This window comes from Phoca vitulina, unplaced genomic scaffold (genome assembly GCF_004348235.1).
Source record: "Phoca vitulina isolate PV1807 unplaced genomic scaffold, GSC_HSeal_1.0 scaffold71, whole genome shotgun sequence".
Taxonomy (NCBI): Eukaryota; Metazoa; Chordata; class Mammalia; order Carnivora; family Phocidae; genus Phoca; species Phoca vitulina.
The window spans coordinates 9,601,105-9,626,140 of record NW_022589774.1 but is presented as its reverse complement, the minus strand read 5'-3'; the positions used below and the strand labels follow the sequence as shown (position 1 = coordinate 9,626,140).

At 42.8% G+C, this 25,036-nt stretch overlaps 2 protein-coding genes and 1 pseudogene across 7 annotated transcripts in view; 1 reads left to right on the top strand and 2 right to left on the bottom strand.

The window, feature by feature from the left end:
- NPL (N-acetylneuraminate pyruvate lyase) overlaps positions 1-8,011 on the bottom strand; it is a 46,838-nt gene extending 38,827 nt beyond the window's left edge. For 4 of the 6 annotated variants that reach the window (XM_032393024.1, XM_032393026.1, XM_032393025.1 and 1 more), the window contains exon 1: positions 3,613-7,513. In XM_032393024.1, the coding sequence (XP_032248915.1) occupies positions 3,613-3,680 (68 nt within the window). In that variant the 5' untranslated portion in view covers positions 3,681-7,513. Of the gene's footprint in view, positions 1-3,612; positions 7,514-7,670; positions 7,717-7,934 lie in introns of those variants that run through there. The other 2 variants (XM_032393023.1, XM_032393022.1) reach the window with 2 other exon arrangements.
- Positions 6,964-24,636, top strand: LOC116624860. The gene is made up of 4 exons (XM_032393087.1): positions 6,964-7,008; positions 7,707-8,133; positions 12,484-12,599; positions 24,158-24,636. Exons 1-4 carry the CDS (start codon positions 6,964-6,966, stop codon positions 24,296-24,298), a joined length of 729 nt encoding a protein of 242 aa, XP_032248978.1. The 3' UTR covers positions 24,299-24,636.
- On the bottom strand, positions 10,789-11,989 carry LOC116624826 (annotated as a pseudogene).
- Positions 24,637-25,036: the final 400 nt, after the last annotated feature.

The following is a 25,036-nucleotide window of genomic DNA, read 5'->3' as shown; positions in this document are numbered from 1 at the left end:
AGAGGTTGCAGTTCTCTCTCAGAGTTGTTATGAAGATGAATTCGGAATATGTACATTAAAATGCCAGCACAATGACTGACATGTAGTGTTTAGCCAATTAGTGTTAGCTTCTTTTCCTCATGAAATAACAAAATTTACCATTCACTGTGCTAGATGCTGAAGATACAAATATAAATAAGAAACATGCTCAGTCCTTGTGTATTGCCTGGTACTCGATAAATATCTCTGGAATAAGGTTAAGCAGCTCAAAGCCTGTTGGGAGAGACAGGCATGTAACAAACAGTTATTAGAGTAATTTTCATTAGCAAATACTTCTGATGTAACGTGAAAAGGTGTGCACAGGCTACTGTGGGAGCGCAGGGGGAAGGACTCTGTAATTCTTTATAGGAAATGGGAAATAAGCACCAGAGGATGGCTCTGATGGATGAGTAGAAGTGTTCATGTGGAGTAGAGAGAGGAGTGCGTGGTGGTAGAAAAAGGCAGAGGGAACAGAATGTGTAAAGGCACGGAGGGAATAAAGAACATGAGGTGTATGGGGCAATAGAAATGTAGCAGAAGTATCCCAGATAGTCTGGGCTTTAACTTTATTTATTTTATTTATTTTTTAAATTATTATTATGTCATGTTAATCACCATACATTACATCATTAGTTTTTGATGTAGTGTTCCATGATTCATTGTTTGCATATAACACCCAGTGCTCCATGCAGAAAGTTGGGCTTTAACTTTAGATCAGTTCATCTCAGACTTTAATGTGCTAAAGAATCATCCAGGGACAGTGAAAATGCAGGTTCTGACTTAGTGGTATGTAGGAGGGCCTCAGATTCTGCCTTTCTAGCAGGTTCCTATGTGATATAGAGCAAACAGTCCATGGACCACATGACGAGTAGTAAGGCTTTGACAAAAGGGGATCGGCAGAGAGTCTTAAAGAGTGAAGTGACACAATTAGATTTATTTATGAAGACGCTCACTGGGCTGCAGTGTGCAGGTTGGACTGGGGTTATAGGTACTTTATACATTCTTCCTGGGATCACTCCAATAACCCTCATGACATAACACCAGAGGGCTGCACTCTTTGGATTCAAATGCGACTCGGAAATGATATGGCTGAACACTTTACAGAATATGAAAGAGAACTTTTAACAGGTGACAAGACCTTCCCAGGGTCAGACAGCTAATTGGTGGTAAAGCTAGGGGTCAAGAACCCAGATACTCTAACTAAAATCCATTTAACCATGTTCTTCCTGTAAACTTCCCCACTTCAGAACATCAACTTATATTCAAGAATTGAATTTGGGTATTTCTTAGAATTATAAAGAAAAAAGGATGCAGGGGAATAGCTCTTGTTCAGCCATTCTCAATCATGGAGACTGTGGCTTACTTTATGAGCCAGGTTGGGAAAACTCCCATGATGGCAGGTCACCAGGCAGAATTTCCAGTTATTCGATTCCATGTGACCCTTCTTTGTCTCCTGGAAACATAAGTTCACATTCCCCTGTGGGCAAGTAGGCAAATGCCCATCTGCTCTCAGTGGGTGCTCCAATCTTGCTTTGTACCCACAGTAATGTTTGAATGAGAAGGGCAGGTGGTGGGAGATATGGGAGCTAATATAGCTTACATGCCTACTATGTGCTCTGTACTGACATACAGTTTAATTCTTTTTTTTTTTACAAAATTTTAAAAAATATATACATATATATTTTTAAGATTTTATTTATTTATCAGAGAGAGAGAGACAGAGGCAGGCAGAGGGAGAAGCAGGCTCCTTGCTGAGCAAGGAGCCCGATGTGGGACTCAATCCCAGGACCCTGGGATCATGACCTGAGCCGAAGGCAGACGCTTAACAAACTGAGCCACTCAGGCGTCCCTGTACATTTTAATTCTTAAGGCCCTTGCAAAAAAAATACATTCTTATTTTGATTGCACACATCAGGAAAGTGAAGGTCCTAGAAAGTCCTAGAAGGGAAAAGGATAAAAAAAAAAAAGAAGAAGAAGAAGAAGAAACAGAGAAATGGAGGAAGCAGGGCCAGAGGTATTGGGGAATGGAGAAGGATCCAGAAAAGCAGAGTCATTTATCTTCATATGTGGGGCTTGGCATCCCCGGAAAACAGCAGAATAGGGAAGAAGAACACACCAAAACTCTCAGTGAGTCCTAAATGAACAAATAAGACTGTTCAAGGAGTCTCTTCTAGGCTGAGGGATCTGATTAAGAAGGTTAAAGCAGCATCAACCAGATGTAGTGTTGTAAGCCTGCAAATAGGATCCTTCTCAATAACAGGAAGTGAATCCTGCCTGCTCATGCAATCACATGATTTATCTGTTTTATTGGCCCAACAAGTGGTTAACACATCAACAAAGAGCTGACTTCAGTCTTTCTTTGGACTTACGGAAACTGAGAAGCAACAGAAAAAAAAATTGCTACCAATCACTGAGTAATCTAAATGCCATCTCAGCAAGAATTTGATTTAGACGTAGATGGGATTTTTCATGAAACTTAGAAACTGGAGGTCTTGAACTCCAGCGATCTAAGGGTAAACTGTGATAGGGCCAACTTTGAATGAGAATACTAAGTCAAAAGAAATTTCACCTATTTTAAAGGGGGTAGGGTTAAGGTTTACAAATTCAACAACAGAAGGCCAAAAAAATAAAAGCCTTTCTTAAAGATCTCTTAAATTCCGCATCTTCCTTTTATCCCTGTCTGGTTCAAATGAACGTACTGACCTAAGTGCCTCCTGACCCTGTGCTGAGCACCATTATATGGAATATCTCACTTTAACACCCAGAACTCCACCATGCAGCTTAATTATCATTGTATTTTAAAGAGAAAGAAAGGAGAAGCTTAAAGAAGCCAGAATTCTGTTTTGGCAGACTGACCACTCTAAGGGGTCAAAAGCATTTAGATCCAGGTGGATAAATTCCCTTTTTGTCCATGGCAATGTCCAGAGAGGGGTTATACACGTGTGGCACATGACCGTTAGCTGAGAGTACGAGCAAAGGGACTGCCATACGTTCACCTGGGAGTTAGGGTGCTTGTCTGGGTAATGAGTTCTCAGCAATCATCTGTTGTTACCTCCCACTCCTGCAGGCCCCCAACATTTAACCCATGTTGAAATGAGACTGTAAACATACTAAGGGGTCCAACTTGCAGCTAACTTCCCCTCTTTACTCAGGCGAGGACATTTTCATCACATCTATGAACAGCCCGAGGTGGAATCATGCAGCTATCTAGAGACAGGATCTAGAGGGGCCAGGCCAGGGCTTAGAAGCAAATTCTGCTAAAATGAGATTCTCCTCATCTAACTCCATCGGCCTTATTTGGGAAAGCCAGGCCTCTGATGAAATCCAAAGAGAATTTATTTTGTGGAGCTATAGACACTGGGAGAAAGGCAAGATGCCGTATCTTACCTTCTCTCTTTCTGCACTGTTTGTGATATAGAGACTCTTCTCTGAGTTGGGATCAGAGACAGTACGGGGGACGGATGACTGACAGAAGCGGCCATTTGGCAGGAGTACCACAGAGGTGCAGAATCTAAGTGACTGCTACTATAGAGAACTTCTGTCCATTTTGGTGGAGTGAGAACAGATTCCCCTTAGGTCCCAAATGATAGTTACCCATGCTCAGTCATTGGCGTGATGGTTGCAGCAACGAGACCTTGAAGCTTCTTCTTCGGGGGGGCCATTGAGCTGCTGAAAAAAGTCTACAAAACATAAATGTAATTCCTCTCCTTCTTCAAGGAATGTCCATTAATGATAAAACTCCCAGGCAAAGTCCATTCCCAGTTTAGAATTGTGAAAAATGCTTACAAGTACACAAAGACACACAGCAAACAAAAAGAATGTAACATGTAGAGCTTAATTCTGTAGAGGAGGTGACCATTTTCAAAGACAGGAAAAGGGGGAGACAAGAAGGGAGCAGCGTTCGGGAAAGTACTATCAGAAAGGCCTCCCACTTTATCTCTACCGGTGATACAGGCAGTCTGAAACCTCAAAGAGCAGGGGTAAACAACAGCAGACCCAAGAAAGAAAATGAATCTAACTCAGGGAGGTCAAATATATAAAAAATTACTATTACTTAAATTGTAATATGGTCAGGACAAAAGGGACATCCCTTTCTTTTTCCATAGCTTCATTCTTTTAAGCAAGAGTCTCACCTAAAACCAGTACTTACAGTTTTAAGGCTTCAGTGTGATCTAATTAACTATCTTCAGATTTCCCTAACTATCCTTTCCATATTCTAATTTTGACCAGTTTTGCTCTGTTTTCCTACCTCTGGTAAACCATGTAAACTCTATCATGATTGTTTATTTACCTCTCTCCCACTAGACCAAGCTCCCCAGGACAGGGAATACATTTTATTTGCCTTTGCTTTTCCTGCACTGAAATACCTGCTGGACACCTTCTCTTCAATTAAAGTGATGAATATGTGGGTAACTGAGTGAGGTATTCAGATTGTAGCTAGATGATGACTTCTAGAACAGGGAGATCACTGCTCAGAGACTCAACCTGACCCCACTCATTTGGGGCAAAAGGATTCCTCACCATCTGACAGAGAGTACACCTGTCATGCCAGTGGAAAAAAGTCTAGAGGTTGTGGAAAACAGGCATGAGAGACAACAGAGTATCCTAGTTCATAGCCTGGATTCCACAGGCAGACTTCCGATTCAGCTCTCCAGCTTTGCCACTTACCAGTTACGGAAGTGTTACTGTTTTTTGAGCTGTAGACATAAAAATTCAAAGCCACGAATGCAAAGTCTAACAACTGCAGAAGAAAATAAAAATATAATCAGAGTGTATTTAGTGACAGTTAGACAAAAGATGTCTGGCTTAGAGCAAGCACAGTGATATCTATAGGTAACAGAGAAGATGGGGTATATTACAGTTCTGAGGTCACTGGCATATTTAAAAACCCAATGCCCGCTACACTTAAATTTGACCTACATAATGTAATAATTACAAACTATCTCATTTTGTTCGTTCTTTTAACTGTTCATCTCAACTCCCTAAATGGGAATATAAACTTACGGAGTACATGTATCGTATCTTCTACTTTTTCTGTATCCCCCAAGAGTTCTGGCTCTGGTGAACCCTTGAAGCCAGAAACAGGACAAAACAAGGACAAAGACATGAAAGGGCACAGTATGGCAAAACTTACTGCTTTTGTAGAAAGCCAACTTGATACCTCCCCTGACAAACAGATATGTCCCTAGCAAAACTTGCTCCTGAAATTAAGCCCAAATACTTCAAGTAGCTTTGCTCTGCACTGAAGGGCAGGCAATAAAGGGCAACCTTACCTGATATACGGGATTCTAGGATTTCTCTGACTTTTCCCAGTTTGAAGAGGAGACTAAAATCCTGTGGGAGGTTTTGAGAGATAAATGGGGGGGTCCACTGGGAAAACACAGGGCCAGGGCACAGACCCTGTCTGTCCCAGAGGAATGTCTGTACATTAACTGAGATGGATGCTATGCTTGCCGCATATCTTCACCGGGCACTCCTGCAAGCAACTGAACTCAAGATACCTGCCAACTTGTCCCCCAAGATTTCTTCCTTTGTTCCTTATAGTAGAGGGGTTGGAGCACTAGCTCTGGAGTCAGACATCATGGGTCTGCATCCTGGCATCACCACTTAGCAATGGGGCGGCCCTGGAACTGTTATTCACCTTCTCTGTGAGTCTGTTTTCACTCCTGTAAATAATAGCAGTCATATTTCATGGGTTGTGGAGAGTAAAATGAATTAATTATCATAGAATGATTAACAAGAGTGCCAGACACATAGTAAGTACAACTGTGAAGTCTTGTCAGATAGCTATAGGACGTTAGCAAGTATTATTATTTTTACCAGCACCTGCTTTCCTGTCATTTCGTTTTTACTGGTATTGCTTCTCTGACCCTCAGTACTCTGGTCCATTCAGGGACTAAGTCATTTCAATGCTCTTATCTTCCTTCCCTGCAATCCTTCCCTCCCTGCTTACTGCCCCTCTCAGAACTTACCCTTTGTTACCTCTTATCTAGACAGATGGACACAACCTCAGGTCCAAGGGGCCCAAAGGGGCTCAAGAAGGCACAAATGATAAGACTCTCAACAGCTAGGTTCAGCACTAAAAGTCTCCTAATTCAAACCCTACCAGGCTGCTCACACTATACTTCTGTATTCTGAGCTTTTACCTGTATTTATTTCATACTTAGGGCAACTACATTGATATTCTTAGGACTGTCAGAAGCTTGGATGGGTAGTTTTATATATGCTGTTGATTGAAAGAAAGACTATTAAGTGCATGTAAATGCAATCTGGTTAAAAAAAATTTCAAAAACATAGAGCCTGTAGGGGTGTGGGGTCAGAGTTGGGAATTATTGCTCTAATCCCCACTCTCCTCCTCAAATCCACATAGGCTGCCAGGTTAATCTCCTGGTAACACAGACATTTCTGGTCCTGCCTTTGCCCTGCTCAGAAAATGCAGTAACTTCCCCCTGGCTTCCGTAGGAGAAATACCAAACTCCCTGGTGCAGGTCTCTGTATAGATCTCTTCATTTGATCTCAACTGATGGTGCTCATCTCTACCATGTCTGGCCTGCTTCCTCTCTCCTGAGGCTCTCCCATCTGGAATGACATTATCTCCCACTTCAGCCAACTTTAAAAATTCACTGAAAAACTAGAGAATATCCCCTGATCCCCCAAGAGGAAGATAATTTCTTACTCCTCAAAATTCCCTCAAACACTTGCTTTTCCTTAAAAATTTTACCTCAGTTATTAGGGTAGTTTTGGCTTTCTTCTACAGTGCAAGCCACCAGGGGGCAGGAACAGCTTCAAAAAAAATCTATCTGCAGAGCAATACACTAAATGAACAAAATTTGCTGACTTTGTGAACACTGAAACTCCAGCAAGAGATGAGGCAAAAAGATCACAACAACAGTAACAGATAATGGTTGCTATTTCGTAAAATTTGAATTTTAAATAAACTTGGTAATGTCTAGCTTTGGTATTCTTTATAGCTTGTATCAGAAGCAAATGGTTAGAACGTTCTCCAGCCTAAGGCTTAATGTGAATTTGGAATGTTAACACTGAAACGCTGGGGAGGGGATATTACACTCGAAATCCTGTACCTCTGTTCACTGACAACACTTAGTGCAAAGAATTCAAGTTGCCTAAGTCAATCCTCTTAAAAAGGACAAAGTTGAAAAAAAATCTCTGGGGGAGAAGAAGGATGCAGCTCTGGACATGGTGAATGACTTGAGAAATACGTAGAAAAGAAAGAGAAAATGGAGAAACTAAAGAAACAAACACAAAAACAAAACGCAGAAATATACCAAGTTCCCATAAATAGAAGGGGTTGGATCAAATGCCATCGCTAAAGTCTGTTTTGCTCCACCGCTGCCTCGGGTCACTTTGAGGAAAGGAGCCTTAGAGAAAGCTACGCGGTCCTGAAAGCATCCGGGGAGTGGTTCCTCTGCCCGCGGCGGTGCGGACGCTCGCTCCAGGCGGAAGGGTGTGGCGTTCACGCTTCCTCTAGCCCCACGGTCCCCGCTTCTCTGCCCTCCCTCTTCTCCCGGCCGTCCCCGGCCCTCCCCGGCCCCCTCCCCGCCCCGAGTCCCGTCCCCGCGACCCTCTGCCCCCATCCGCTGGTGGGCTGGTAGTCCCCGTCCGTCCGTCCACCCCGCGGGAGCCGCGCTCACCGGACGCGCCCGGGTCCGCCTCGCTCGCCGGGGCAGCCGCCGCCGCTCCCTGCACCGCCGCGCGCCGCCCCGCGCCCCCGCCGCGGCTTTTGCCACCTCGGCGGCGGCGCGGCCCCACACCACGTGCCCCCACTCCCGGGGCCCGGAGCGGCGGGGCCCGCCCCTGTGCCCGCGGCGCGCGGAGAGGCGCGCCCCCGCAGAGCCGCGCGCCCCGCGACCCCGCGACGCTGCGCACGCGTGCAGTTTCCCCCATCTCGGCGTTACCTGGGCGGTGTGGGTGAGGCGCCGGGACTGCGAGCACCTGAGCTTTTGCACCTCGGGACCCGTCGCGCGTGCTGCGGTGCGCCTGGATTCCTCCGGGCAAGCCTCTCTCTTCCTCTTCGGCTCAGCGGGTCCTTCCGCTTGCTGACGCCCCCTGGGCTCTCTTTCGCCTTAACTTCTGTCCAGGGCCCTGCGGCAACAGGTATTTCGTGGTTGTGGGCTTTGAAATGTGTGCTCTTTCAGAAGCTTGCTGAGAACACCGCCTGCCATCTCAAAGGAGATGACGAATATTAAAAGCGGATTAGTTACTAAAGTGGCAGCTTTCCTGCGTATTCTGGAGAACAGTTGAGTTTTGAAAGGGAGAAATAATTTTAAAGTATCTCTACTTGTAGGAATGTCAAGAGTTTATTTTCTAATATCATGTACTGTGCTAATAAATCAGAAACACAGCCATAAACAAGTCCTCAGCTCCCTCTTGTTGAGGTGAATTAACCTCAATGTTCCATAAAAGGCAGTGGTCGATGCTTATTTCCTTTAGAGAAAATAAATTTCCCAAAGGGCTTTCTAGTTTGCACCGTGCTTTTAAATCCATTGTAGAAGTTCTTTCATTGCACACAGCTCCAGAAATTAATTCATTAATCAATTCATAGAACAATCCTTTGTGATGGGTACTATTTTTTAAGTTCACATTTTACAGTTGAGGAAGCATCATCCCATTCAGAGACGTAGAGAGTTTAAGTGACTTGCCAAAGGCTAGCGGGCTGTGGGTAGTTGAGCGGTGATCTGGATTAAAGTAGTCTGGAAGATGATACTTTTAATCACCACTCTATGTTATCCTACAAAAAAAGAAAGGGAAAATCCTAGGTTTGTCTTGTAATGTTGACAAGAATATTATATCCCAATGGGACGTTAGTAATTTTTTTTCAAAGTCACACTTTAATATATGCAAAATTAAATATTTCAGTACCCAAAAGGTATAGGACATTAGGTTTAAGATTGTCAACCAATAAACCAATATGCTAAATGAATAAACTACTGTTTAAAGAAATATGGTAGTATAAAGCAATGCCTTCTAGTAATGTGTTAGGGTTTGTTAAGAAACAGATGCTAAAATGGGATTTGATGTGCAGGAAATATATTGGGGGAGGGACCCAGAGAAGGCAGGGAGAGCCTTGATTGTCATTCAGGGCTGACATCTGTGGAAGAAGCTATGGAAAGAAGAGGGTGGGGAAGGAAGGGTCTCACTGGGATGGGGGAGGGGCACATCACAGCCTCACCCCTTAAGACACTCAGAGCTTCTCCAATGAATTGTGGGGAAGACATTTATCTTTAAAAATATGTATGCCTGTGCAAAAATATGAAACACTGAGGGAGGGGAAGACCTTAATCTGGGGACAGGGGTGAGTGTGTGGGTATGCATGTATGTGTGTGTATGATGAAGCAGGACAGTGTTTCTGAAAAGTCTTCCTGGGGGAGGTGACACCTGAGCTGTATTAGACAAGGAATAGGCCTTAGGAGAAAGAAGAGGCAGCAAAAGGCTCACTGCTGGCCGGAAGTCCTCTAACACTTGTCTGCTAAGTGGCATGGGCTCTGTGACCTTTCTTCTGTTGTTATACAGTATCATTTAATCATCATTACTTTTCATGCTCTTATTTCTTGTCCTGCAACTCCACTGTGAGGTGCTCAAGGCAGGTGCCATGTCCTATTCTTTTGTTTTTCCTACAGTGCAGAGCGCAGTCCTGTCCACCTGCAGGCCAAGAGGGTGGGATTTGGAGACATTTACTCCTTTACTCCCTTCAACTCTCCTTTGTTTTAAAAAAATATATTGGAGTTCCACATCATATTGTGTTCACTACAATTCAAGTTTGAAACTCAGTGACGTGGAGGAAAGAGCTTGGGGGATACAGTGCACTGTAATTGATCAGACTGGTCACATGTTCCATCCTTGGAAAGGGCAGTGGACCCTATCACGGCCTCCGGAACTAATGTGGGAAAAGGGTGGTTCCCCAGAAGGGTTCCCCTCACCTTCTTGTAATGATGTTAAATGCTCTAGTACCAATTTCAGGGTGTGGGGGGTGTTCCCCACACTAAGAATGAAAAGTTCTCTGACACCAGCTGGGTGTCCTACAATTTAACTCAATTCTGGTACTATCTACTCAGAGATAGCATCAGATTCCACAGATTAAGGGTTCAGTCCTACAAGTCTGCTCTCCCCACCCCACCCCCACTTCAGACGCCACATTAGACCCGGGCTCTTACCTGTGCTTCTGACCCATTGGCTATAAACCAGACCCCTTCTTTGATTAATTTGCTGCAGCAGCTCACAGAACTCAAAGAAACATTTTACTTACTAGATCACTGGCTTTTATTAAAGGATGTAACTTGGGAATAGCCAGGTGGAAGAAATGCCTAGGGCAAGGGATGGGGAAAGGGCTCATAGTTTCCCTGTTTTCTCTGAGTACGCGTGTACCACTCTCCTAAAATCTCCATGTTCACCAACTAGAAGCCCGCCGAAAGCCCTCCTTTTTGGGTTTTTATGGAGGCTTCGTTACATAGGCACAATTGATTAAATCACTGGCCATTGGTGATTAATTCAACTTTGGAGAAGGTTGCGGGTAGAACTGAAAGTTTCAACCTTCTAATCACATGGTTGGTTCTCCTTGCACCCAGCCCCCATCGTAAGTGCTTTCCCAAAGTCACCTTATTAACATAACAAAAGACATTCATTGCTCTCATCTCTTAGAAAATGCCAAGAGTTTTAGGAGCTCTGTTCGGGGAAATGGAAGAAAGCAAAATATACAAAAAATATACATTTTTTATTATATATTATCTACATCGTATATTATATATATACAGTTGTCACCAGAAAAGAGGAAATGGATTGTAGACAGCCAGAATACTGCTATATTGAGGAACATTCATGAAGGAAGGAGACTCATAGGTATGAGAATTACTCCTGGGCCCCCTTTTCTGGATTGTATCTATGGTCTGACATGCCTGTGGGATCTCCACATTGATTTATCATCTCGTAATAATTGGAAAACACTTTGAAAATTTGGGCCTAGTTTAATGATTGGCAAGGGAGAATTATGAGGGTGCCATCGTTTGAAAACAGAAAAGGAAGTTAATATTAATTTTGCTTGGCAGGTCTTCTTTGACAATATTAAAATAATTACAGAGGCAAAACTTCCTTTTGAAGGATGTTCGGCTTGTATTAGGTATTGCCTATAGGCTGTTGGAAGGCACACAAGTGAGTCTGTTTTTTTTGTTTTTTTTTTAAGCAGACATGACTGTCCTAAATTGTTTATTAGGTAAGAATTTTACAAACATTATTTACATTAGCGGTAATGGTGGAGCTGGAGAGTATTACGTCTTCTCCGTGACGCATGGCGAGAACCACCAATAGTGTGGTGGAACTTGTGACCCTTTCCAAGGCCACGGCTCTTGCAGCCTGCAGATGTCAGCCCTCGCATCTCCCTGTGCTTGTGGACTGGGACACTGGGTGTCAGGATTTCTTCTGATAGCTTTATGGAATGGATCAATGAGGATAACCTCAGAATTTGTACGTGGAATCTTCACCAACCCAGGAAGAATTCAAGACTCTCAGCCCCACAGTGGCGTCCAGCTCACTCCTCTACAACAGACTGAAGGCTTCCGGCAAACTTGAGCTGGTTAACACCATGATGGACAGGCTTGCCGTAGGTAGCACCCTTAGGAACTGGGTGTTTGAGGCCACCACGACGCACACGAATCCGATATATGACATAACCTTGCTTGGCCTTGTACCCCAGCCTGCCTGCTTTATCGGGCCAGGTTGGGCGGGGGGCCCTGTGGAGCACAGAGAGCTGGCGGTACTCCCAGCAGCACACCCTGAGAAGCACATTTCATCGGACTGCTTCCTCCATAGCTCCTGGAAGTACTTGTAAGCGCCCATCTTGGCCTACCTTTGAGCTGATGGCTGCCGCCGGACAGAAAGGAAAGAGCCTTTCTCCCAAGTGAGTCTGTTTTACTTGCGACAGCACTCTATAAGGTTCCCCAGGGATCTCAAAGAGAAATAAACATGTCTTCCAAGAACATGCCGAAGCTCAGAAGCTGGTCATATTATGAATTAGGTGAAAACTCACCACTAGGTGACAGTCTGTCAGCAGAAATTGCTTTCTTGTTTAATGACTTTCCCCAACTGAAAGTTTCTGGGAATATCAGTAAAAATAAAAATATTAGGTAATCTTTTTCTGACCCCATTTCCCTAGCCTCCTTTTCCCAAAAATCTATGGAGCGGACATCTTCAATTTTAAACATGCTTCTGTAATCTCTGTCTCAATATTAAAATAATGAAAAAATGATGTATGGAAAATCACACAGAAATCAGACATAGAAAATTCAGTCCCCCATAAACTAGTTCTTTGGGTTTTGAAGGTAAATATGGCTATGAAAAGAGTACACTCAGTGGTCTTGACTTTCTGATATGTAGAGGATGCTTTAAAAAATCTAGTTCAAGTTTAGTTTATAAGTATTTTCTCCCTCATGAATATAACTCTGTGCTTCCTTTCAGCATTTGAGGTGAAGATGGAGCTCTTGGGAGAAATATATTTTAGCTCATTTATGAAGAACTTTCATTTTATGTCCTTTTTGAGTGAAGGGAAAACTCCCTGGAACATGTTCAGTGAGGTAAGCGCAACTTGAAATTTCCTTTGCTTCCACCCAAGGCTGCTTCAGTTCTGGGTAATAGCTGAACTCAAGCACTAACAGTCTGGGCTCAGGGAAGTTTGGGCCCCTCCTGTCAGCTGGTAGCAGGGGGCGGGAGCTCAGATGGCTTCTGTGGGGGCTTGGGGGAAATTTTGTTGGTCCTGCCCCTCCTCATACCCACTGCCCAAGCCATCCAGGCGCTACTGTCTTGGACTAGCAGACTCAGCTTCCCATGTTATTCCTACTGCCCCCATCAACCAGGTTCTTCTGGGCCTCCCCCAAAGTTCGCATAAGTTATTCTAAAGTTTGTTATTCCTGTGCTCTGTTCCTCAGGTTAGGTATCTTAGTTACAGCTAAATTATGTCAACTCTGAAAGAAATGCCTACAATCTATATTTGGCCGTACATTTACAGGTGGGCCAACTAGGTGAAAGAAAGAAAGAAAGAAAGAAAGAAAGAGAGAGAGAGAGAGAGAGAGAGAGAGAGAGGAGAGAGAGAGAGAGAGAGAGAGAGAAAGAAAGAAAGAAAGAAAGAAAAGAAAGAAAAAGAAAGAAAAGTACAGAACAGTATTTATTCAATTCTTCCATTTGTATTAAAAGAAAAAAAAAAAGGTGTGTGTCGAGAGGTACCTGTATCTGTAGGTATGTTATCTGGGAGGATAACAGTGATATTCAAATACTTAACAACTGGGTCAGTGCTGGGAAGAGGGATGGCTGCTGGCTTTAGATCTGAAAGCACGCTGCAGATCCTCAAGTATCTAAGCTGTAACTCTTTAATGGTTGGTTGAAATTCTGGGGGGCAGCACTCAGGGGGCTTTAAGCAGCAGCTATTTACCAATCTAGAGAATCTGTCAACAGTTGAACAACTTGCGCTTATCCTCAGCCATTTCTCCTGGGAGGGGAGGGGATCGAGGTTCAGAGAGACTTCTTTTTCAGTGTGCCCTTTAGTACTGTTTACAATGTTTGGTGGTTGTTCTCGTTGTTTGAATTCTATTCAATCATGGACTCGGAGATCGAATATAATTTTGTTTGGCTCAGGGGATAAGTCTTATTTTTAGAATGTGGATCTGGACATTTCTGTCTAGTCATCCGACTCCAGTCTGCCTACAGACTCGGGGCTGCTCTCTTTAGTGCCATCTTGCAGGAAGCTCCCCCACCCAGAGCTTTGCTTACACCCCTCTGCTCCCCTGGCTGACCCCCTTATACCAGCACTCAGTCCCCACCCCCAGTCCTCAGCGTTGCTGTCTCAATCTTCTTTTGTTACTTATCCTGCACCTCTTGTCTCTCCACCTTACCAGACGTCAGTTTCATTACTAACTAGCATAGACATTGCTCTGCTTATTCTCAGGACCAGAAAATAAGTGCTTTTTTTTGTGTCCACACAACTCTTGTGTATGGAGAACGTGCGCTTCCCTGCCTCTTACCTGAGCATCAGCCTGCATGGTCATGGTTATTGTAACCATGGTAATAACTCACATTGCATCGGTTTGTGCCTCTGCCTGCCTCGTGCAGAACCACCCCTGCCTCCACGTTTCCCCCCGAGGTTGGTCTGAGGGGCAGGGTGATACTTGAAGTGGGCCCCCTTCCATCCTTTGCTGTTCTGCTTTGAGCTCCTTGTTGGTGTCCCCTGCTGTGAAGCCACTGGGGGGCAGTGTCTCCTCTCAGCCACAGCCACTCGGCCAAGGTTGCTCTCTCCTGGTGCCTGAAGGTGTGGAGAGAAGCCCTTTCTCTTCTGCCTCGCCACATTCTGTCACCCAGGCCCCAGAGCAGCATGACGTGTATTCAGTGTCTCACTGAGCCCCCTCCCTCCCCGTCTGAAGGATCTGCCTGCACAGGGCTCAGGTATGAGCCTACGGAGCCAAGGCAGGGAACCAAAGGTGGAGACAAGGCCTTTTTTTCCTTTCCACCCCAAGGCTTCCCTTCCTGTCCTCCTTTCTTCCACCCAAGGCTGCCACAAAACCGTCTTTAAGCAGTGGCTTCCTTGAGTCTAATCAACTCCTAACCAGGTCAACTGTTCCCTTAGATTTATCAAACAAAGTTGATCCTTTGTGGTGGGCTGGCCACACATGTTCTTTGCACACTTATCTCACTGCATGGTAATTATCTGTTGGCAAGTCTGTTTCCCCGTTTGACTGCTGGCTCCTCAAGTATGAGCTCCTATCTGTGTGGTATTTGTCTTTGTATGGCCAGCACCCCATTCCTGCCTGTCACGTGGCAGACCTTGGTAAATATCCCTTGAAGAATAATCAAACACTCATTTTGCAAAGATATGCAAAAGAAAACCTCTCGTCTTTACCAGAGGGACATCCAGGCAACACACACACAGGGAGGGGAGCTGTTCTTTTTTTTTTTTTTAAGATTTTATTTATTTATTTATTTGAGAGAGAGAGAGAGAAACAGCATGAGAGGGGAGAGGGTCAGAGGGAGAAGCAGGCTCCCTGCTGAGCCGGGAGCCCGATGATGTGGGGCTCCATCCCAGGACTCTGGGATCATGACCAGAGCTGAAGGCAGTCTCTTAACCAACTGAGCCACCCAGGCGCCCGGGAGGGGAGCTGTTCTTAAAGGGACATCCCCTACCCTACAAAATATCGATCTAGGGCTCTCTGGGCTCCTTGGGTCCTTAGGGGAGAGCGGCACTTCTGGGAGAGGCTTGCATTGGTCTTGTTTTGAGAGAGTAGCATGTTGAACAACTATTTGACTGGTTACATTGTATTGTGCACCTGCCAATTGAAAAAACAAGGACAAAAACATGACAGGGTACAGTATGGCAAAACATTGATCAGAAAGGGGAAAGGCAGATGACATACAGGGACAGAACATTTTATTTGTATCATCCCAAATTCAGAGAAATGTGGTTAACTCAGTGCTCCAGTCACCTAAATGTTCACAGCGGAGGTAAAAGTGACAGACTGAGGCATGGATCTGCTAATGCTGGATATTGGGTGTTTCCTCTCTTATTATTTACTAAAAGTAAGTCTGATGTCATGTGATAGACCACTAAGTGTAAACGACTCTTCGACCAAGAAAAATAAAGAAATTGTGTAACTACCTGACTTTATTCTCTGGGAAGCAAACCCATGAATCACAGGCAGGGCAGACACTCTTCAACTAGCGTGTGACACTAACAGAGGTACTAATTATGTTTATTGTAATAATAACAATATTAAACACTTAACCTCAAGGAATGGCATTTGTAGAAATTAGAAAAAATAAGAATATTCCAACGGGCTTCTGGATACTCAGTGGCAGTATCACAAATAATCACAGTCATTGGAATCATTTTCAGAGATGAGGAACAAGGGTTTAATTTTAGGGAGAGGTGTTAAACAATGTATGGATGGTCACACAGGTGGTAAGTCTCTCTCATTCTAAAGCATGACCTCTTTCTCTGCAGAGCAGTGCCTCCCTCGTTGGAGAATGTGACAGTGAAAAACGTGATTCTCATGGGTATTGTATGGTCAGATGTTTTGGTTTCCCTGTTCTATGTACCTAGAAAAACTTGGAAAATAAATGACTTGCTAGCTGACAGAGCAGGTGGTACTGAAGGGGAGTGGCGGGAATGACCACAGCATGGAGCCTCTTGCCACTCAGCGCCTTCCCTGTCTCCGTTTGCCATAGCTCCACCTACTTAGAGCCCATCACAAAGTCAATCTACCCCTCTCCCAACTCACCCACCAACAGTGAAGCCCTCAGCATTTGTCGAAAGCCCACTTTGTTGTTCCTAGGGCAGGGTTTGGAATGCCAGAGCAGCACCAGACAGGGCCCCTTGCCACCCTGGTGCTTGTAATCTAGGTGGAGAGACAAGGCAAAAATTCGTGACACAATTACAGAATCTGACAGAATGTAATAAAGTGCTAAATTGTGTGGTACAGACAATTAGAGAACAAGACAGTATATAATAAAGTGCTAATTGTGTGGTACAGACAATAAGTATAATAGGAGTTCAGTGAAGGGATGGATGAGTGTGGGCTGTAGTCTTCAGGGAAGACTTCTCATCATGTCAGGGCTGCCGTGTTTATCCGGTGCATGATGGGAAACTGAATACGAAATAGAGGATGGATGAACAGCAGAATAACTGTACTGTACTTTGGTATCTCTTCTCAGTCTAGATGAGGGCAGAAAGGGAAAGAGAAAGAGTTCTTTGAGAGGTCGCATTCACCATTTAAAACAAAAATCAAATAGAGAAATACTTATTTTCTCTATTAATTGTGTTACAGAATATTTCCACAGAAACTTAAAATCATATTTTAAATTGAATAATGTTCTACATTGGACTAGGAGAGTTCTGTGTTTACAGAAATCACGTTGTAAATTCTTTTCATTAATGAAAAGTACTTTTGCATGACAGATAATCACTTACTAGTTTATGCAAGACTCCTTGAAGCAGGTAAATAGATACTCTTGTATACTAGTGGCAGGACTGATAAACCTTTTGCAAGGTAACTTGGCAGTGGGTACCTCAGACCTTGAAGATGTGCCTGTTCTTCAGTCTACCAGGTTTACTTTGGGAATTTATCCTAACGATGTAATCATGGCTGACTGCAAGAATAACTCTTCAACAAGGATCGTTATCACAGAGTTGAGAGAAACTGGGGACAATCTAAATGCTCTCAAATAGAGGAATAATGAAATAAATGAACATATTTGTAAAAATGGAATGTGTAGTCACTACATTGTTACCATGCAAAACCATTGAATGTGGTGGGAAATGTTCACAATATATAGATAAGCGAAAAAAGAAAATTCTACAGCTCCTAGAGTATGATTCCATTTTTGTGAAACATCTGTTTTATGCAGAGAAACATATCTCAATGGTGAAGATATATGTTACTTCCACTTCTTTATGCTTTTGTGAAATTTCCAAATGTTTTCCAGGCTACATGGTTTACTCTGAAATAAAACATGTATTAAAAATCCTATGGTTCTCTGATTTGTTTTGGAAGTTTGGAGGGTCATAATTTGGACTGTCATCAACCAGTGAGTTTCCTTAAAGTGGAGTAGACCTGTCCTGGGAGGATTCCTACAGACCTAGGAGGTGGAGGTAGAGGTAGAAATGGAGGTGAAGGTAGGTTAGAGTGGCAGATCCCATGCAGCAAAGAAGTTCTGGGCCAAGAGACAAGTTTCAGAAGCATTAGTCCATTTTTCTATTTTATAAATAACTCCTTGTGTACATTATTTTCATGAACTCACATCAAGCTAGGAGATAATGAAAGTTATGCATACTCTTTAAGGCTTATACAACATGAATTTTTAGCAGCAGAGCCTGTCAGGGGGGCAGAAAAAGCCCAGGGCATGGATCAATTTTTAGGACTTACGGAATACTAAAAAAAAAAAAAAAATATATATATATATAGATGTACCAAAACAGAGTTTGAAAAGTTGTTGTGTTCTAAAAATGCTTATCTTGAGGAAATCAGTACCTTTAGCCCAGAGAATACGAAACCAGGAAGTTAAATTTCATTTTGAGAATATGTTAAAAGCCTGGATTTGAGATCTTTGGTGAATATTTGGGTCCAGGCTAAATTAGGCCCTGCCTGGAAACCATGTGGGGGGTGTGGAATTATTGAAAAACATCGGAAAATATCCGGGAAGGATTTTGGAATTTTTGGTCCAGGGGATTTTCCGTGTCTAAAGTGAAGGCAAAATACTGTTCTTCAATTCTGAGAACTTTATTTAGAACTATGTTGAAAGGGGCCTTTCTCCGAAAGATTTCAATACAAAAGCACTGTATTTTCTCATCCGATGACTTGGTGTCTTCCATTTTCTAGATTTTGACTAATTTAAGGTCTTAAAATATAAATGTTTCAACCCCTTTTAGTTAATAATTTTCTATTTTTACCTTCCCATCTAGCTTTTCATCTCGTAGTTGGCCCAGTGAAAATAAAGTGCAGTAAAGTCAGAATTTTACTGCCTTTCCTATGCTTCCCAAATAGAGGGGAAATCCTTGGAGGCCCAGGTTCTTGGGAAGCCAAACCTTAGCTAAAACTGGGACATGTTTGCTTCTCTTGAAGAATCCATCCTGTAGGAAAACTTCCTTTTGCCAAAATGAGCAGCATCCCCAGAGTACAAGTTGTAAGGACTTGTTTCTGCACATTCCCTCATCTTTCAATTAATTTGGGTGAATTAACCCCTCTGTGCTCCAGGCTTTCCATTGGATGGCATAGTATAGTGCTCAACTGAAATATTTGTGACAAATAGCAGCCTGAGCTGACATGGACAAGCCTTTCCTCCCTCTACTGCCACATAGAAAGCCTAGATAAAATGTGGCAGAAATGTCAAATATTTATATATAACCAGTCTTGAAAAAAGTAAGGATAATAGTCTTATTCTTAGTATGAAAAAGGAACTCAGAGCCAGTGTGATAACTGTAGCTAACGTGGCTGGAGCTACATGTAGGTCCTAGAGTCTGGAGGCTCAGATATTGAGGCCATGTAGGGACAGGATATGTGGCCCCAAGGCCAAGTTTAGGCAGGGCACTGTGACTAGGGTTATCAGATTTAGCATTTAAAAGTACAGGATGCAGGGGTGCCTGGATGGCTCAGTTGGTTAAGCGTCAGACTCTTGATTTTGACTCAGGTCATGATCTCAGTGTTTTGATATCAAGCCCTCCTTGCTTAAGATTCTCTCTGTCCCCCCACCCACCCACCCCCACATGCACGCTCTCGCTAAAAAAATAAATAAAAGTACAGATAAACAATGAACATTTTAAATATATATATAAGTATGTTCTAAAAGTTGAATGGGACATACCTATACTAAAAAATGTTTATCTGACATTCAAATTTAGCCAGGTGTTCCGTATTTCATCTGACAACTCCATGACAGAGTTCTCTCAATAAACCCTGGGGGCCGGGTGGGGAGGGGGGTGGTGCCTCATCCATGAAGGGATTGTGTTAACTACTTGACTGTAACTACCTTGGGGAAACATTCACAACTGTTGTGGGGAAGCAGAAAGGAAGCTTTAATTGATCTGGGCTGTTGGTGGGAAAATGTAAGTGTCCCCCAGGCCTTACCATGAGTTAATGTAGGATTCAAATTTATATAACCTGTGGGATATAGAAATTTCAGCCTGAGGAGTTACCATAAAAACTGGTCCAGGACTTTGAAACCTCAGAATTTCACCAGAGACAAACAAACTGCTGTGTTAGGGGTATTTCTACAACTTATCACACAGGTATCCATTGGGATAACTGGTCCTGCTGAAGATGAAGTGTTAATAAAAAATTACAAACCAAATGAGGAAATGAATCACCCTGTTGGGGAACCTGGAAATAGGAAAGTTAGTTACCCCAAAACTGAGCTAACTTAAAAAAATCTGAAAGAGGTTATGATATAGGTGTGTTTTGAATGTCAAAGACATAAAGGAATAGAATGAAAGAATAGCTTATTATGAAAAAAGAGGAGGTTTATTTGAAAAAGAATCAAATATAAAGTATAGAAATTGAAAATGTATTTGCTGACATTAGAAATTCAAAGGGACCCATTAAATGCCACATTAGACTTCTGAAGTGAACAAGTGAACTCTAAGAAAGAACCAAGACTACATTCACCTAGAATGTAGCACGGAAAAATAATGAGGTAGAAAAATATGAACATGAATAAGAGAAATGGAGGTTAGAATGAGGTCACGTGTGCATATGCGTGCGTGCATACACATCCACACACATCCACATACACACACGCTAAGGAAGGCATAAGGAAAGGGGAGAGTAGAGAGAACAGAGGTATAATTGCTAAGATATAATAGAAGTTGTTTATAAAAAAAAGACCCTAGAATATAAAGGCCTAAAGATGATAGAAATTTATTTCCCATATAACAGTCTAGAGGCCAAGGGCTAGTAAGCAGCTCTGTTATTTTAATCTGTGGCTTCTATTTCAGGATCCCACATGGTTTCTTTAGCTCTGGTGTTTGGGTCTACATCCTAAGCAGGGGTGGCGGTGGTGGGGAGGGGGGTTGCAAGGAAGGGAAAAGGGTCATGGCTGCCTGTGTCTTTTAAAAGCACTATCTAGAAGATACACATAGCACTTCTATCACAGACCCATTAGGGAGGCAGGGAGAGGTTCTATCTATGTTCCCAGAAAAAAAAAAGTGATAGTTCTCCCAAAGGAAATAGAGAACAGTGGCTATGAGAGGACAGCTAGCAGTTTACTCTGCAGAGAGGTTAAGACAATGCTAGAAGAGGTCATGATGGGGAGTTTTCCAGAATTGATGAAAGATAAGGGTCCTAAGAATGAAAAGCATGTCCCAAGCAAGATAACTTGGAACAAACCTCACAGTGGACTGATACTGCAGATTATTAAAGAAAAATAAAATAGTAAAACAACTAGAAAACATAGATTAATCACAAATGTAGGCCAAGTAGATCGATAGTAAAGTTTTTATCAGCCTCAACAGACACTAGAAAACAATGAAATAGTATCTTCAAAGTGTTGAAAAATGTTCAACCTAGGAATCTATATCTAACTGAACTGTCATTCAAGAATGAGGAAAAAATAAAGGCATTTTCTGATAAATAATTTAAAAATAGACTCTTGCTAAAAGAGCTACGAAGGAATATAATTTGGTAAGATGGACATTGAATACACAAGGAAAGTGTGGGATGCAAGAAACAATCGGTCACCTCCTCCCTGTATAATATTCTTAAACTCAATTACGGTAAAAAACTCATCTCAAAATATATAAAGCAAAAATGTGGCAGGATTATGAGGATGAGAGATACCATGGAAAGCACATCAGGTCAGAAGATTTGGGTTGTGGCCTCTGCTATGACACTTTATTTTTCAGAACTTCAGGTGAGACTATAGATTTCTATCGTTTATTCTAACTTAAAAAAATAGCAACAACTCAATTCTGATTCATTAGTTTTATGGTCTTGTGGTATAATCTTTCTGATTTAGAGGTGGGCTTTGGGTTATGATAGTCCTGGTTCAAATCCTTGCTCTCTCATTGACTAACTTTGTGATCGTAAGCAGTTTAACCTCCTAAAGCTCAATTTCCATACCTGAGAAATAGGAAAAATAATTGTATTAGAGTTCCTGTATTAGTCAGAGTTCTCTAAGCAACAGAGGATGACTCTTGCTGAATAAATGGAAAAGCATTTTATTTAAAAAATATCAGGTGGGGGGCACCTGGGTGGCTCAGTCATTTAGTGTCTGCCTTCGGCTCAGGTCAAGATCCCAGGGTCCTGGGATCAAGCCCCGCATCGGGCTCTCTGCTCGGTGAGAGGCCTGCTTCTCCCTCTCCCACTTCCCCTGCTTGTGTTACCTCTCTCGCTGTCTCTGTCTGTCAAATAAATAAATAAAATCTTTAAAAAAAATATCAGGTGGATCACAGAACTGTTGAGTGCACTGGAAAACTGGCTTGAGGCTAAGTCTTGGCGTACAATACCCCAAACCAAGCCACAGATCTGATAGGAAACTCTTGCTGCTCCACAGCTTCTGCTTCTACATCAGAAAGATACTACTGTAATTCCTGGGAAACAGTCACCACAAAAAACCAGACACCTCTGCCTCCCTTCACCAGTGAAGATGCAAAAATGGAAGGTCCATGTAGAGCCTCTTTCCTTTTGTTGCTTACCTCTGAATCAGTAGCTTATGATGGGGTCCCTGATGGGCAGTAACTAATGCATGTGCCTGAATTAGGCTAAGATTGCAGATTGCATTCTGACTCCTATGTTGGAGTGGTGATGACTCATGATTTGAATATTTCCCCAAATATAGGAGGAAGATTCAAAAAAGATAATAAGCTGCCATGAATAGGATAGATGCCCATAATAGTAGTGGTAATAATAATAATAATATCTACTGTCCAGAATCTGAACTCTCTTCTGTTTAGGGAAGCCACCATTTTGAGAGTCTTGCTAGGTGGAGGATCTTCATCCTACGACAGACGCCAAAAGAAGACCAGATGCTGGTTCACTTGAAATCTTGACATGAGACTTAGTATGTGGACATGAGACAAGCTCTTGTCCTGAGCTGTCCAGTAAGAGTGACAGAAAGAAGCAGGGGCGGTTTGGTCGTCATTCTAATGGCTGTGGTGTTGACGGCTATGATGTTCAGCTTCTAATGGTCAGTAGCAATGAAGACAATAGGGTGCAGAGTCCACAGCTCTTACTATCATGATGAAATCTTTTTCCTTCTCTGAAAATGGGTGCACCTTACTTTAGAGGGTGTGTGTAAGCATTAATCAGGATGTGCTCTGAAAAAGGCCTCTGAGAACCATCAAGCACTTAATCTGTGCTTCTTCTATCACAATTGCCAGCCTTAGGAACATAGCATAATGTTTAAAGTTCCAGAAGAAAAGGAACAGTCCATCTAAACGTTAAGAGAATAGATAAAACATGTAGGAGGAAACAAAGACTGTTCATTCACTTGACCATTATTATTCAGTGACCATTACAGGATTATAATTGCAACACTACATTCGCTCACTGGGACAAATGACAGATCTCCTATTTTGATAAGTGGGTTATTCCATCATTATATTAGTGTGCAATTGAGATGTTTGAATTCCAGCTGTAATATGTCTTTTGAGTATATTCATTTGTGGCTCCAGATAAGCCTGATTCAAAATTCTCTGGCATATTATAGTTACTCTTGGTTTTAAAAAAAACTTGACACCTCATTGTCAGAACCCTGTGTGGAAGGAATGTACAATTAATTTACCAAGGTTTTCACTTTGTTTTTGTGTTTCTATCTGCATAGTGATGTATCTCTGTAATGTTTCCCATCCAATGTTTGTGTGTGTGGTTGCAGTCATCTTTTTGTGGCATCTGGAGTAGAAAGTGATGGCTGGAGGACTCTTGAGGCCTTTTGGGCTCAGTGAGTGGTGTGTTGGCAAGCCAGCTTTTGGAGTGGAAAAAAACCCCTCTAATTTACAGCATTTGTCAGTTGCCAGGGTGAAATACGCCCACCATGGCTAATTTCAAGCTACCAATGTGATGTCACAAAACATGGGGTTGGGAGGACATGTGCAAAATCAGTTCTAGCTAGCTGGAGGCACGCCACTATTTGCATTGTAAATGTTTGCTCTTAAGGTAAGAAAACTCCACGTAGACCATAAATCACACTGTTTAGTTTCATATATCTCAAAGCTATACTGGCCAAAACCCCAAAAAACAATAAAGCAAAGGCAGATTCCTAATAAAAAGTTTTATCCCAAGGAAACCTTGAAACGTGTCCTTCTAAACTTCTTTAAAACTTGCTAATTTAAATGAACAGGAGGCAGAGACCTCTCTTTCTCCCCTAGAGTGAAGATGGAGAGGCCTCTGTTCAGGTGGGAGCCCCTCCTGGGAGTCGGTGTATGAAGGAGCCTTTTCCCGCTCTATTGAATCGTGTCTTAAACGTTTATATGGTGCTTTAAAGTTTTCTTCATTTGATTCTCCATTTTGAAGAGGGGAAAGCTTACCAAATGGAAGGATTAAGACTTGATTGTTTTTATTCCAAATCTAGTGCTTTCCCTGCCTTCCCGAGGCAGCCAGAACTTTCCTTGGTTACTCTCTCTCAGTCCAGCTCAGACAGGATGTTTTCTTCCCTCTGCCAGGAAGCAGCTTCTTTCATCAGTCCCTTTTCCCCACTCTCACAAGAGGAAGTTCCCTTGGCCTGCGATGGACTTGCTATTTTCAGCGTCTCCTCGGATCACATTCCTGCCAAAGCCTTTTCTCCACTGGCAGATAGACTGTGACTAAGCACTCCCGCATCACCCCTCAGAACTGTGACCTGTCCCGTGTCCCAGCAGCGCTGGAGGAATGCAGGGCCTAAGAGCAGCTGGGGGAAATGTTAAAGCTCATCGCGAGACATACCCTGTGCTGGGCCGAGTCCCTCTGCTGTCTCCGTGATCACATCGTCCCACTCTGTTAATGGTGCTAATGATGAATTGTTATGATGCCAATGATTAGCATACAAACTCTGAGGCACCTCAGAACCTTACCTCGTTTGGCTTTTAGAAGCACACCCAGCCACAGTGATCACTCAACAGTTTCATGCAAGGATGGGAACATACTGACTGCATGAGAAACTCAAAAAGCTCAGGTAACATTTAATTAATGCATTCATATGTTAACCTTACATTTACCGTGCATCTCTCATGTTCATGGCTCTGTTGGAAGGCCTGGAGACTCTCAAGGTAACGTGTTGGTGTTTGCATTCCTCCTATTTGTGCATAGTGGCAAGGCAGACATACACACACTGATGGTTGTAATTGAATGTGATACATACTACAGTAGAGACTAGGGCAAGCGTGGAGGAGGAAATATGTAACTCTGCCCAGGAGGGAATGAAAGAACCTTCCCAAGGGTTTAAAGCTGGAGCTAGGATTTGAAGGATAAGAATGACATCAATTGTGTAGTGCTTACTATGTTCCATGAACTGTCCCGTTCTAAGCATTTTCCATATATTTGCCTATTTAATTATCCAAAAACCC

Bases quoted from the DNA above. Each gene is read 5' to 3' on its own strand.
- LOC116624860 (XM_032393087.1), top strand. From the start codon at position 6,964: ATGTCTAGCTTTGGTATTCTTTATAGCTTGTATCAGAAGCAAATG. The intron at 7,009-7,706 runs GTTAGAACGTTC...TCGCCGGGGCAG, and splicing joins GCTTGTATCAGAAGCAAATG to CCGCCGCCGCTCCCTGCACC. The intron at 8,134-12,483 runs GTATTTCGTGGT...GCTTCCTTTCAG, and splicing joins CCAGGGCCCTGCGGCAACAG to CATTTGAGGTGAAGATGGAG.